Source organism: Diorhabda sublineata, chromosome 1 (genome assembly GCF_026230105.1).
Source record: "Diorhabda sublineata isolate icDioSubl1.1 chromosome 1, icDioSubl1.1, whole genome shotgun sequence".
In the NCBI taxonomy this organism is placed as follows: domain Eukaryota; kingdom Metazoa; phylum Arthropoda; class Insecta; order Coleoptera; family Chrysomelidae; genus Diorhabda; species Diorhabda sublineata.
The window spans coordinates 15,739,950-15,753,877 of record NC_079474.1 but is presented as its reverse complement, the minus strand read 5'-3'; the positions used below and the strand labels follow the sequence as shown (position 1 = coordinate 15,753,877).

General features: G+C 30.8%; 2 protein-coding genes and 1 long non-coding RNA gene across 3 annotated transcripts; 1 reads left to right on the top strand and 2 right to left on the bottom strand.

Annotated features, from left to right (window-relative positions):
- Nucleotides 1-312: 312 nt before the first annotated feature.
- Nucleotides 313-1,390, bottom strand: LOC130442529 (ubiquitin-conjugating enzyme E2 G2). The gene is made up of 5 exons (XM_056776699.1): nucleotides 1,193-1,390; nucleotides 1,035-1,116; nucleotides 860-978; nucleotides 669-809; nucleotides 313-587 (listed from the first exon to the last, which is right to left on the bottom strand). The coding sequence occupies exons 1-5, from the start codon at nucleotides 1,233-1,235 to the stop codon at nucleotides 469-471; spliced, it is 504 nt and encodes a 167-aa protein (XP_056632677.1). The 5' UTR covers nucleotides 1,236-1,390; the 3' UTR covers nucleotides 313-468.
- Nucleotides 1,391-2,044: 654 nt separating this feature from the next.
- LOC130446400 (RING finger and SPRY domain-containing protein 1-like) lies at nucleotides 2,045-12,466 on the top strand. Its single transcript, XM_056782649.1, has 8 exons — nucleotides 2,045-2,538; nucleotides 2,880-3,060; nucleotides 4,247-4,417; nucleotides 4,497-4,704; nucleotides 5,092-5,351; nucleotides 5,624-5,838; nucleotides 6,532-6,789; nucleotides 7,617-12,466. Exons 1-8 carry the CDS (start codon nucleotides 2,348-2,350, stop codon nucleotides 7,708-7,710), a joined length of 1,578 nt encoding a protein of 525 aa, XP_056638627.1. The 5' UTR covers nucleotides 2,045-2,347; the 3' UTR covers nucleotides 7,711-12,466.
- LOC130446409 (uncharacterized) lies at nucleotides 10,339-13,827 on the bottom strand. Its single transcript, XR_008910148.1, has 2 exons — nucleotides 13,033-13,827; nucleotides 10,339-12,045 (listed from the first exon to the last, which is right to left on the bottom strand). It is a non-coding gene; the product is annotated as an uncharacterized LOC130446409 (long non-coding RNA).
- Between the last annotated feature and the right edge of the window lie 101 nt (nucleotides 13,828-13,928).

Sequence of the window (13,928 nt, the reverse complement as noted above, 5' to 3'; positions counted from 1 at the left end):
CAAACGAAAATTTTTATGAAATACGCCACTTATTCTTAGTCCAAAGGAGAGTAACAAACGAACTTGAGCTTATTTTAAAAATAATTTCAACTTTTTATTTCGATGTGCTTTCAAAAAGCGTTTTGTGATTTTATTAACTGAATTATTTTCTTTGAAAGCATGTTTTTTTAAACTATATTTATTCAATTGATACACAACTCTTGTATATTCTTCGCTGATTACATACCTATACATTCGTCAAAACTTGAGTCGAGCCGCAAGGGTGTAGTTGTCGAAGAGCTTGGTTTTAAACACTAATGAAAAAGCAAAAAGTATTTTTTTCTCTTATCCCCTTAAACAAATCCCCAAACACAATTTTTTTATTTGATATTAAATTACAATATATTACAATAACAGTTATTACTAAATAAAAATATTTATTATAGAAAAACAATAAATTGAAATAGGATCTAGTATAATCTTTTAAAGTTATGTAGGAATGCCTAAAGTTCTTCTTACAATTTTCTCGGCTATTCGATTAAATTCATCTCTATTTTCTCTCCACATTTTGGCAGCATCTACATTTGCACCACTCTCGTCGTTCGGTTCTAAAAAGAGAAAATTTATATTTACCACATAAATGCGAGGTCAATCCTAGCTACACGCTTCTGAGTTAAAAGACATTTTACCTGCCAACATACTAATAACTGAAAGTAGAATTTTCTCTACACTTTGTACAGGTGACCATCTTTCGGCACTAGATTCATAACCCATAGGATCGTCTCCGGGTGCATGTAAAATTGAAATACAAACTCTGCCATCAGAATAAACTGAAAAAATTAACTAATAATTTTGTTGTTTTCCAAAACAGGTGACTTACTATTTGGATGAAACATTTCACAAGTAAATTGCATTTTGGGTGGACTTAGTGGATAATCCGGAGGAAAAATCAATTTTGCAGGAAATACACCTCCCTCAAAACAAGTACCTTCTGGACCCCTGAAATGTAATCAAATCTTATAATAATTCAAAAACAATAATGTATTTGGTAATACGTGATTAAAGCTTCCCATTCAAAAAAATTTTCTTCATTAATAGGACCGGCTATAATTCCTTCTGGAGGGTTCAAGGTTAATTCTGAAACAATATTATTTATTACTATTTTTAAAAAATTTCGCTTTTACAAGACAAGTATAAATTGAATAATATATACGTTTGTATTCAGCCATAAGTCTTCGTAAAGCTGATCCAGCCATAATTTTTCTCTTGTCAAATTTTGTCTCTGACTACTAATAAAAAGAAATTTACATTTAAAAAAATAATAACCCTTTCTTACAAAAGGATATGTGTGTTTGATAAATAAGATACGGATCTGTTTTGACAATTTGGATGACAACCACAGATCTAAAACATATCTCGACGTAATAAAAACAATAGCAGTCTGGTTTGTTCAATTAAAAGTTTTTGATCGCTTATAATACATACTCGAAAAAGCAACTTCATATCGAATTTGAGCATTCTAACGAATATTGTATTCAATTGCAATTAAAATGCTCACGCGCTGAATACGGGATTCAATGACACATGCGTCAAGGTGCTGATTACTGTCTCCGTTCCGCAAAAACACATGACGCACGTCCATTCCGTACCGTGTGATTGAGCCCTAATACGCTCGCCACACGTACTTCGAAAAAAAGTTATATGAAGTTTGTTCTTTCTAGCTGCATTGGAACTATACCGGACTGGACCAGTGCAGCCCAGTTCATGAGTGTATAGAATTAGCTCGATCGGATACAAAGAGCGATTTAGTCTTTTTTAATATTATACATTCGTCCGATGACGAAGATGTAGTACCACCGTTTCCAGAGTACACTTATTGCACTGCACTAGCTGAGCTGACTCTAAGCCTAGTGTAAGCAGTACAGTGAACGGGTTAAACTAGCTCTGTTGCACTGCTACTAAGAACAACGACACTAACGCTAGTTCTGTTACAAAGAACGCCTTAGTGCACACTTCCTGAACTAGTTCCTCCAGTGCAGCTATTGAGAACAAACCTATGTATTCTATGTTTGACGTAAAAATTGACAATGGAGCACATCTAACCAAAATTGTGTCAGTACTTTTATTTCTTAAATAAGCCCAAAATTTTTGATAACAGTGCACGGTTTATATTCTATAGTTGATGTATTTAATTAATGGCTTCAATAAACTATTCCTAATGCAGTATTATAAGTGGGTTATTCAACACTGGAATTCAAGTAATAACATTTTGATATCGATGATAACTCCAACATAAAAACAATATATAAGTATATTATGTAGTACCCTTAAATAAATTTCTAAATAATTCCAAGTTTTAATTGACGTAATGGGTATTTGTTGGTGTAAACAGAAAAATGAAGAACGTGACACATACATACCACAATCACCAAATCACCTTCAAATACTTAACATCGCACAATCTGGATCTCCCCAGTATCCTTTTAAAGTGTCGAAAATACCAGATGTCGATATGTTAGTGCTTGAAACTTTGGGAGTTATTGCTACCTTGGTTGATAAGTATGTTACAATTTTTTATTACACAATATTGATAATGTGACAACCAACCTCTTATATTTGTATTTATTTAATATTAACATGTTTATTATCAAACAAAACTTACATTTTTGTTAGAAATTGTACAAACAATTTAAATTATAATTTTTTAACATGTTGACTGCCAACCGCAAAATAACTTGTTATCAAAGATGATTCAACCAAAAAATATATTTTTTTCAATATTCTACATTTTTTATACCTTTTAGTGATAATGTATTTAATTTAGAATATTTTATTATACAATACCATTAAATAAAATTGTCTTGGCAGTTAACATGTTAAGATTATGTTTTTATTTTCAGTGAACAGGAACCACCCAATTCTATGCTACTTTTACATAACATAGCAGATAATGAAGAAGGTTGGATCCAGGTTGTAAATTCTATGATAAATGTTATACCTATGCAAGACCCATTAGGACCATCTGTTATAACATTACTTTTAGATGATTGTCCATTACCATCAAAAGAATCAGTATTTAAGGTATCTTTATAATATAACATCTCTTTGATATTACAGTTGGATAAAAAACTGATCAATATTTATTGTTTATTTACATTGAAATTGTTGGTATTATGGATTAGGTAACTGTGTATTTAAAAAAAAACGTAATAAATTGGTAGATTATTTTATTTCTATTAGAGCTTTGGAGGTTTGTCCTTACAATGTTGAGGATCAGAGAGAACTAATTACCTACTACCTAAACTTGATATACTCTTTGATTTGTATTATCGATTTTATATTTAAACTTATACCTGATTTTATGCTTCATCAATTCTGACAGTCTACAGTATGAAAAACGTGCCTATTCTCGGTGACATAATAGTGAAAGTTGTGATTAATCACTACACCATTATTGTGGAAAGTAGATTCGTCTGTGAATAAAAATAATTTGAAAAAATGGCTTCTTTCACTGCGATGATCAAGTGCATATACAAAAAGCCTATTCTGTGATAAAAGTCATCACTGATTCAGCTGAATATGATACAGACGCTAATTTTGCTTTCTAAATAGAAATACTGAAACTTATATCTGTATTCTGAACATAGATATACTCTCAATCTCTGAAGATGATTACTTGGTTAATGAAACTCATGTCAGACAGTGTAATTGCGAGTGGTGGTGTGAACAGTGTGTTCAGTATGAATATCATCAGAGGGTTCCAGAAATTCCAATCAAGTTATACCTGTATGCTTGATAATTTTTCTAGGGCTTTTGTTTAATTTAACACTATTGTTTTCTTCAGTTAACTATCCTTATCTTCTTTTGCTTATTTTACTTACACTACCTGTAGCATTTTATCTAGCCTTTTATCTAAACATATTTCTTTTACCGTGGTTGCGTTCAGGATATTTTTTTGCATATTATACCGTTGGTACAAGGCTTATGCTTAAAATCATGTCAATTCCTTCTTGAAGACAATATTGTTTCTTATTTTAAAACTGGAATTATGAATTAAACTAAACACAAGTCAAGAATAATTGACACTACTTGATGAAACATTACTAATGAAAAAAAAATACATTATTTTTGGTAAAGTTTTGTTAAGTTTAATTGGTTAGAGATAGGTATGGGAAACCCTTTTTTATGTTTCTCTAAATATTTTAAGCAGTGCATAAAGATCTGCTTTTTTTTCAATTTAATAATCGTTTCAATTCGTCTTGTCTAGGTAGTTAATATGCTTGACCTGTCTAAAAAAGCTGCAGTGATAGGTAGATCAAATGCTCCTAGGCAAAGGAATATATGTGTTGTATTGGGTTGTATTGCCGAAAAATTAGCAGGTCCAAGGAATATGGAGATATTAAATGACGGTATAATTGATTACTTATTGACAAATTTGGTAAGGAAATATAAAAAAATCACTTTTACAAATAAAATGATTTCCATGTTTGAAATTGGTATTCAATAATCATTTTTAGGATCCAGCCACAGATCCCAATGTAATATTGTTCTCCTTAATAGCTATAGAAAAGTTCGCTCAAACTAGCACAAATAAGATTACGATTGTTAAAAAAATTGAAAATCTTCCATCTAATCCTATACATTTGCTTGAATCTTGGAAAGAGGAAAAACATTATACGAAAAGACAAGTTGGATTTTGTGCTCAATGGATTCTTGACAATCTATGTAAGTGAATATTTGTTAATAATAAAAATAATTGGAAAAAAATTGTTCGATTATAAAAATTAAAAAATAATTACTTCCTGGACTACAAGACACAATGAATAATAAATCCTTTCTCGAAAAATGCTGGATTTTGTCAGGATAAAAACAATGCAATATGGTTTAGAGTTTTATAAATTATACTGATATGCTGAAAACTATTTTATATTGAGGTGCTTCTGGTAGACAGATTCATGCCATTAACAATTGACCGAAAAAATATTCGAATGGAGACCTAGAATAAATAAGAGAATTGAAAGTGGACCAAGAAGATAGAAACCAATGGATTACACTACTAGATGAAGTCTTTATCAAGAAAACTGTTATATAGATTTCAATTTGCTTTTTCAGTTGTAATGGAAAATCGACAATACAGCTACCTAACTGTTAATATGGAAGGAATAAACGCAATGTTAAATACCTCTGACGTTAGTGAATATCTCAAAATATCTCCAGATGGATTAGAGGCTCGATGTGATGCATATTCTTTTGAAAGTGTGCGGTGTACAGCTCAAGCTGACAATGGAATATGGTATTACGAAGTTTGTATTATTACCCCAGGTGTAATGCAAATTGGATGGGCAACTAAAAATAGCAATTTTTTAAATCACGTAAGTTCATATCAAGTTGATATATCGTCGTTGTTTTGGAAAACATCACTTAATCCAATTCGATTCAAAATTAACTGATCTATAGACTGACAAAACTCCTACAAGTAGTCATTTTTCACAAAGTCCTTTTGTCACTTTTATTGCCCAGCTTTTCAAACTGTTCTACTGCAAAAATATCTTTTTAGACCTAGTGACTTTTGCCAGAACAACGACAATATATTAATTAATTATAAAGTAGATTGTACTTGTTATTGATAATTTTAATTAATTAGGAGGGTTATGGTATTGGAGATGACAGGTTTTCTTTGGCTTATGATGGTTGTAGAAGATTGATATGGTACAATGCAAAATCTGATCCCCAGAACGTACCAAGATGGCAATCAGGAGATATATTGGGATGCCTTTTGGATCTAAATAATCAACAGATTATATTTTCAATAAACGGAGTACCCCTACCACCATGCATACATGTATTCACGATGGCGAAGTGAGTATAAGTATGAAAATAACAATGAAAAAGCGAAAGTTCCTACAATAAACATAAATATCAAATGAATCTTGACTGTTGATTGCCTTAACTAATTTATATAATTCACTTATCACTATCACTTAAGTAACTTATATAATTTATTTAAATTCTTTGATTACATTCTATTTCAGTCTGTTCAAAATTAATAAGATGATTCTTAAACTATGATTAATCAATAACGTGTAATTTTATTCAATTAAACAACAAGTTAGAAACTGGATGCAAATATAAATAACAAAATTTTGTAACTAACCATTCGATTAAGTGATGTCGGGTGACGTGAAATTAATAAGAATATTCTTAAGGCATGATTAATCAGAAACGTGTAATTTTAGTCAATCAAACAACACGTTTCATTAGAAACTTGATCGAGTGGTTAGTTACAAGATTTTATTATTTATATTTGCATCAAGGGATGTCAAGTTACTTGAAATTAATAAGATTACTTGTGAGCCAGGATATATCAAAAACGTGTAATTTTATTCAATTAAACAACACGTTTCATTAGAAACGTATGCTAATTAAATAATTAACCATTCGATTAAGAGATGTCGAGGTTCTTGAAATTGCAGATACGTTGTTTCTGATTGTGACTCTTGTAACAAACTTAATTGTATTTTGTGATAGTATTTCTAGCCAAATTATTTTTAGGTCTGGTTTTTTCGCTGCAGCAAGCTTCATGTCATTCCAACAATGCCGATTTAATTTCGGTGCCGAACCATTCAAGCATCCTCCTAATACGGACTATTCAACATTCAACCAACAAGGATTCCTTCGGTCTGAAGATAAAATCGTTCTACCTAGGCATATATTTCTCAATCAACTTAGAGAGCAAAATATTGGTGAGGATAGTTGTACGTTGTGTTATGATCAAAAGGCATCAATTCGATTGCTCCCTTGTGAACATTCGTAAGTAATCATGAAATAATTAAAAAAATGATTTTCTAATGTGGTATATCATGACTAGAATCATATCTAGTAGAAGTAACCTCCACTCGGTTTATTACTTTGTTTTTTTTTTTTCATTTCGTAACAGGTGGGGCAAAATTAATCACTCTATTGATATAAATGATACCAAGTTACACCAAAAATAACTTTGAATAATGTTTTAGTGGAATTTTTGATTTATAAAACTAACGTTAAAAAAATTTATGTTCGAACCGTGTAACCAGCGTCCTCTATTAGAATCATGTATAAAATCGAATTTATTGGATCTATCATTGTATTCTTTATCTTTTATACAGATGGCATTATGAAAATTATGAGGGCATGTTTTTTTTATGGCTTGATGATTCCATTGTACCGCACGGGCGTAGCCAAGAGGAGGATTTTGGGAGTTGAAACCCCCCGAGATATACCGAGAGTTGAATTATTACATTTGAATATATAGTAGCGCCATCTTTTGACGAGAAGCAGTCGCAGTTGCAGCCTAATTAGTACATATTGCTCACAGTATCGCCATCTCTAATCGAGTCGCCGAACTATTTTTTATATTGTATGGAAACTTTGCGGTGTTTCTCGATTATTCGAAACGCTCCTCGGTCGGAATGAGCGGAACTTTGAGAAAGTTTCTGAACGGCTACTGGGATTCTAATTTAACTATTTCATTTAAAGTTAAGAACTTTATAAATACCTGTGTCGTAATTTTTCCGATGAATCCATATTAGGATCTTCTCTCTTCCCCTTTAACTGTAAATGTCGAAAACAATGATTTTTTTTTTTTTCATTTATTTTAGTGGTTTCTGCTCGTCGTGTGCCAAACAGCTGATAGAATGTCCGATGTGTAGGTCTCCGTTTCGTGAAATAGAAGAATATCCTCAATCTTTATGACATACAAGATGCCGTTGAACACTAACAATGTTGATATGTTTGAACGAAATAGGAATTAGTATGAACAAGTTCTGTTATAAAATAACAATGATTATGTGTACAAATTTTCTGCATTAAAAGCAAAAATAACACGGGTTCTTATTAAAAAAATATTTATTTATTATGATATTTTCACTTATTATCGTTTTATTTTTTATTTGATTAAAAAACAATTTATTTGTGTTTACTGTACATATTGCTACGTTTTAGATTTGAAATTTTAAGTTCCCTTGTTATTCATTATGGTACAGAAGAAATTCACATTATTTTTGTGATATTTCGACAATAACCCAGTGAGAGAGAAAAATTAGTCACCTGTATTCAAACAGTACCTAAGTAATGGTGACATTTTTCCAAATTTTTTTGTTATAGCCATAGCAATTAAGGGGATGCCCCAAAATGGAAAACAAGCAACCACGTTTTTCAATTGATCCTTCGTTAGTTTTAGATCAACACGAATAGGAGCAAAACATCAATATACTGGGGGAATCACTGAAAAGTTCTTAGACTAGCATGAAAAAATCTTTTTTATATAGCATTTGATTATATTGTTCAATATAGTTCGCTCCGTTGGTAGAAAAGTGACACAACTCAAAATTAGTAAATGTTCGGTAGGGTTTGAAAATTTGGAAGTTAACATCTAACAAGGTATAAAAAACATTTTATTCGACACTTTTTTATGTTATAACTCTAAGTAATAACGCATTCTTTAGTATGGTTTGATGTTCAATATAAAGAAAATTCTAGCCCTTATTCGAGTTGTGACACTTTTTCAAAAAACTTGACCTATTGATGTCGGTTTTAATTTATGTATGATTGTTATGAAAACTGTGTTAGATTATAATTTTAAGAAAATCCTAGTCCTAATATGAAAATATACAATTGAATTCATAAAAAAATTGTATACAAATTAGAAATTGTTTGTGTAAAACCAGATTATCCAAATGATTGTTCGTTGGAGGTTACCGACCGTCATATATTATCAAAAAATTAAAATATATATAGAAAAGTGACACAATCCTAAATTTACCTTATATGTAAACTGACATAAAACCAAGTCAGTCGAATTTTCACAAATACGACATTCTTTCATGGGATTAAAATCACAACTGCCACTTTTCTATGGAAGCAAAAGGTTGACCACTAAAATGAACAAACCATACTTCCACCTCCTAGCGGCGATTAGTGAAATTGACACTTATGTGGCTTTTTCACCTAAATCTGTTGCGGTTTTAGGTTGGTTTCAACTAATTTCGAATATGATGAATTCTGACTTGTGTCACATTTCTACCAACGGACTCTTAGAACGCGTTACAACGCTTATAGCGGTCATAAAATTACAAATACTTTCGTATTCTTCTAAGCGATATTACCTCTTTTGTCTTGTTCGATATCATTCCGGCTTTCCGAGCTCAGCTCAGCAAATATACTGAAATTTCAAAAGTAGCCTTTGTACGTAGATATTGGGGTAACATACACTGCGACCCAAAGGATCTATTATGTCCCCCTTTTTTGCTGCAATATTGGAGAATCCAGTGTTTACAGCTGATCTGTTAATACCATTTTTTTAGTATGTCTGTAGCTGCCATAAATCTTCGTCTTCTATTTTATACACTCCCAGGTGTAGTGCTCTGGAGTTTTCCTCAATACATTGTACAGTAATTTTATTTTTCTTACCTAGTTCGTTTACTTTTTCTAGGATATTATGATATTAGAGCTTAAAGCTCTAATGGTTACTTGGCTATTGGATGATGTTCTCCTGTTTGGAATAGTTCCAAAAGTAGCCTTGAAAAGGCTGTTTATAGTGGTATCACATATTTTATTTATTGTATTTTCATCTTTCTTTTTGGTTATTTTTTCTATTAATTTCTCTCCGTTATATAGTGTTAATTTGGAAATGTATTACCCTATAAGATATTAAAACGAGTAGAAAAAGTTGCATGTAAAATGAGTTAATTTTATCTTAATTTTGGCACATCTACAGCTATGCAGGACACTCTAGCTCGCTACATACTTCCTGTGAGTAAAGTTATACTTATTTTTAAGGGAGCAGTTTGTAGGTTGATTTTTTTAAACTTCAGATAGGGAAAGTGACAGCTCCTGGAAACCTTATTTTAAAGGTAGTCTAAGGTACCTTTTCAAAAATATCCAATACTTACATATATTTCAATACGAATTATTTGGATACGAATTTGTTGTAATATTGTGGCAAAGAAATACTAAAATCTTTAATAATATTCTGAGCTTTTGAATACTTTCATCATCGGAGACTGAAAATAGGATTAAAGTATAATGTAGAAATTCAATTTATGTTAACTGTCATTTTGAGTCATGTGTATTCATTAATATTTATACAAAATTCAAGATACCAAAATTCTCGATTAAATGTACATAATTCTACATTATGTTTTGACCATATTTTCAGCTCCAGATGAGGAATACCCTTTAAGCACCGACGTGCATTTTTTATAACGTTAGTGCCGACGTGAGGCCGCTTATATTATGTAGTGTTTTTTAAAGAAAGTGTTGATTTAAATATTTGTCTCTGCAGTAAAATGGAAAATAAAAGGTTTTAAGAAAAAATAGATATAGAAAGAAAATAAACTTTATTATATTTTTAAATTAAGGACTACAATAATATTTTGCTTGAATTTTGAGGGAAAATCCGACAATTAGATATAAAAAATCATAACACAAAAACAAATCCTCTCAGAATAACAAAAAATAGTATTTCTTACATAATATAACTTTAAGAAAAAAAATAGTAGGAACATAAAAATTCTGGAAAAAAATGTCTACAGTCGAACTACACCTTAAATTCTAAGCAGTTAGGGCACACTTGTTTCATGCACTGTAAACAAATGTTTTTTGCACGAATAGCACGTAAACGTCGATTTTCTTTTGGAGTTTAGGTTGACAAGAAAAACAAGTCTTGCGTGTCTTGACTTCTGCTTGATCTTCAGATGCCTCTGGCTTATCAGAACCAAGTACTCTTGCCAAACTCATCCTAAGTTCACGAGGCAATCTTAGGTTACAAAATTTTCGCTTTATGTGCTCTAATATCAACTATCGTGCTAATTTTTTTATAAAGGCTCCTCTATCAGTTTGTCTTCCGACATGTACATCATGTAAAATGTGAGAATTTACGGAACTTATATCTAAAATTAGGTAAAAAATTGGCCAGAGTCTTGATCGGCGGCTGCAAGTGTATATAGAGCATTTCTTATCTATTTCATCTATACCACCTTTCGTAGAATTATAAAACTTTATAATTTCTGGCTTCCCTGAGTCCGTATCTGTTTCTTCAGTATGATGCATTGATGAAGCCAAAATAACTGCTTTTCCCTTCTTGGGAACATGAGATAATAACGTTGTGTCTTTTGTAAAACCATATTAAGTTGATTTTTCTGGTCTCGTTTTAGCGGGCAAGAACTCTGAGGGTATTTCCCTTTTGTTACCATACCTACACAGGTCAAGCCTCTCTATTTCAATGCATCAATTAGTTGTATTGACGTGAACCAATTGTCACACATTATATTTTTATTACTGCCATGTAACAGTTCAAACGAATCACAGCCTGCGTAGGAACTAAAAACTTTTTTTCTTCATCTGATAATATTTCTCTTCCAGTACTATCAGTAGCAAATATTAAATCTGCGTCTTGGTGGTTAGATTTGAATACAGCTGTGTACATCAATAGGCCAATAAAAGCTTGCAACTCAATCATATCAGTATCCTTTAGTTCTGGGCGATCCTGCTTTGTATATTTACATCTGTATTCAGCCAGCTTCTCATTGGTTCTTAGCATAATCTCCGATAACATTTCGCCATTTATATATTGTTTCCATAAAGAATAAGGATCCTTTCCATCATTTTCGGTCAAATTGGAGGTAGGTACTCGGTTAATAATATTATGTTGTGGAGTTCTAACAGATGATCTGTTTGGAAGTGATTTAGACCACTTATATTTATTCTTTCCTCTAAAACATCCCAGCCTTGAAAGCGGAACATCTTCATCTGATGACGATGACGGCGCGTCCAGGTGTTCAGGTTGAGTTTCTTCGGTATCAGAAATATCAGTGCTAGTATCTGTATTATGCTCACTGTGCTCGGGTCAAAAATCTTCACTAACGTCGTCAACCTCAGATCCGCGATCCAGCTCTCAATCACTCGCGTATAATTTGGATTAGACACATTTATACCTATCCGAAGTCTCTTTGAATGCTGTAAATCTGTTGTGGAACTATTTCTCTTACTACCTGAAGAAGGTCCTGGTCTATCCATAGTTTACAATATCTGTAAAAATAACAGTTTACCGTAACAAAGAAATAAAACAGAAAAACTTACGTAAGTACTTAAAGGTTAAATAAGATTTCAAAAAGCTCGGGATATATATATATATATATATATATATATATATATATATATATATATATATATATATATATATATATATATATATATATATATAAATGTGTCGTCTTTCATTGTCACAATCCCACAACAATTACACTCATTACATAGTTGAATGTTCGAATTCATATAAATTATTTGTGTTTGAATGGTTGTTGTTATAATACATAACAGGTGTATATATTCATAAAAATTATAAAAATGTTCTATTTTTCTTTAAAAATCATATGAATTATAAATATATTTCAACGTTATTCATTATCTGTTTTAGTTTTATTTCAATAAACTATTTTAGTATTTCATTTTTTGTATCCTTTTACCTTTTCAAGTATCAGATGAGGACCTGCCAGTTGAAAGTAACACTTTGAGATCAAACAAGTTGCACTACCTCTTTATATAAATATATTTGAACATGCTTCTTTTTGTGGTGATAAATATCGGACTGGTACAACTAGGATCATTTTAATAGTGAACAAGATTACGAAAAAAACTGACTAAATCATTTGAAATACAAAAAACAAGAGACTTAAAGTTGTCGACTTTATAATCCTATCAAAAATATAAATGTGAAATAATAACTAAGTTTAATATTGTTGACTTCAATGACAAAAAAATCCTAGTTTATAACTTAATAAATATGAAAGTTGACTATATTCTTAGTTATAAGTACTAAAACAGAAATATTTGGATTAAAAAAAATTGAGGGTGGTATTCAATTCTTTATACATTCACGAGAAAACCTAAAAATCCACATAAAGGACTGTCATAAGTTTTGATTGCTGATTCTTACATCTATTACAGTTACAGGCACTAACTGTTCCTAATGTAATCAATTATGAGAAAAATTATAATAAAATGATAAAAATTTACCAGTTAATGATTTATTCCTTTGTATTCACCTAATTATCTATCTGCGAGTTGAATTTGAACTTCCTAGATCATCTGGAACTGTGGAACTGGATTGGAGTTTTGATCTATAGGTGAGTCAGTGATAAAAATGACGATTTTCAGACGTTAATATCTAAATAACCGTTTGAGATGCATTTGAAGCACATATGTATCCCACAAGTTTCAATATATGAGCCAAATTTGATACGTTTATGAGAAATAGTTTCTGAGTTATGCGGGGATAAAAAGTTCTGATCGCCAATTGTTATACTTGAACTTTGCTTGAAACGCTACCGCAAGTCTAGATCCTGATGATTAGATTCACTTCTTCTGTAAGTCACTTCCTTACAAGTTAATTTGGTACGAAACATTTTAATTAGAGGTATGTTATTACATTATTTTAAAACCGATTATGATAAAATTCGGATTTATTTTTATTTAGAGGATTCAACAATATAAAATTAAAATTCTGGTTGGGAAAGTAAAAAAATAGTGTTTTTTATTCTGAAAAAGAATTTACTAATTTGTATTACTTAATACTTACTATAACTATTCTTAAAACTTATAACAACACAGTAATGGAAAACGAGAAATTGACTACACTTTCTTGATTACATTTTCATTAATTTATCAAATTTTATTGTTTTGATGAAATTATACATTTTAAATAAATTACAACATCAACAATCATTTTATTATAACTTTAAATTTGTTTTTTATTCATTTATCATATTTCAAACAAGTGATAAAAACATAAAAGGAACATAGAAATAAGGTAGAATCACATTCTATGGTATGGAAAATGATCTAGCAGGTTCAACCACAGAACTTAACGATTCCAATTTGTTACTTTCGTTTGGCGGATTATATGACTCGGA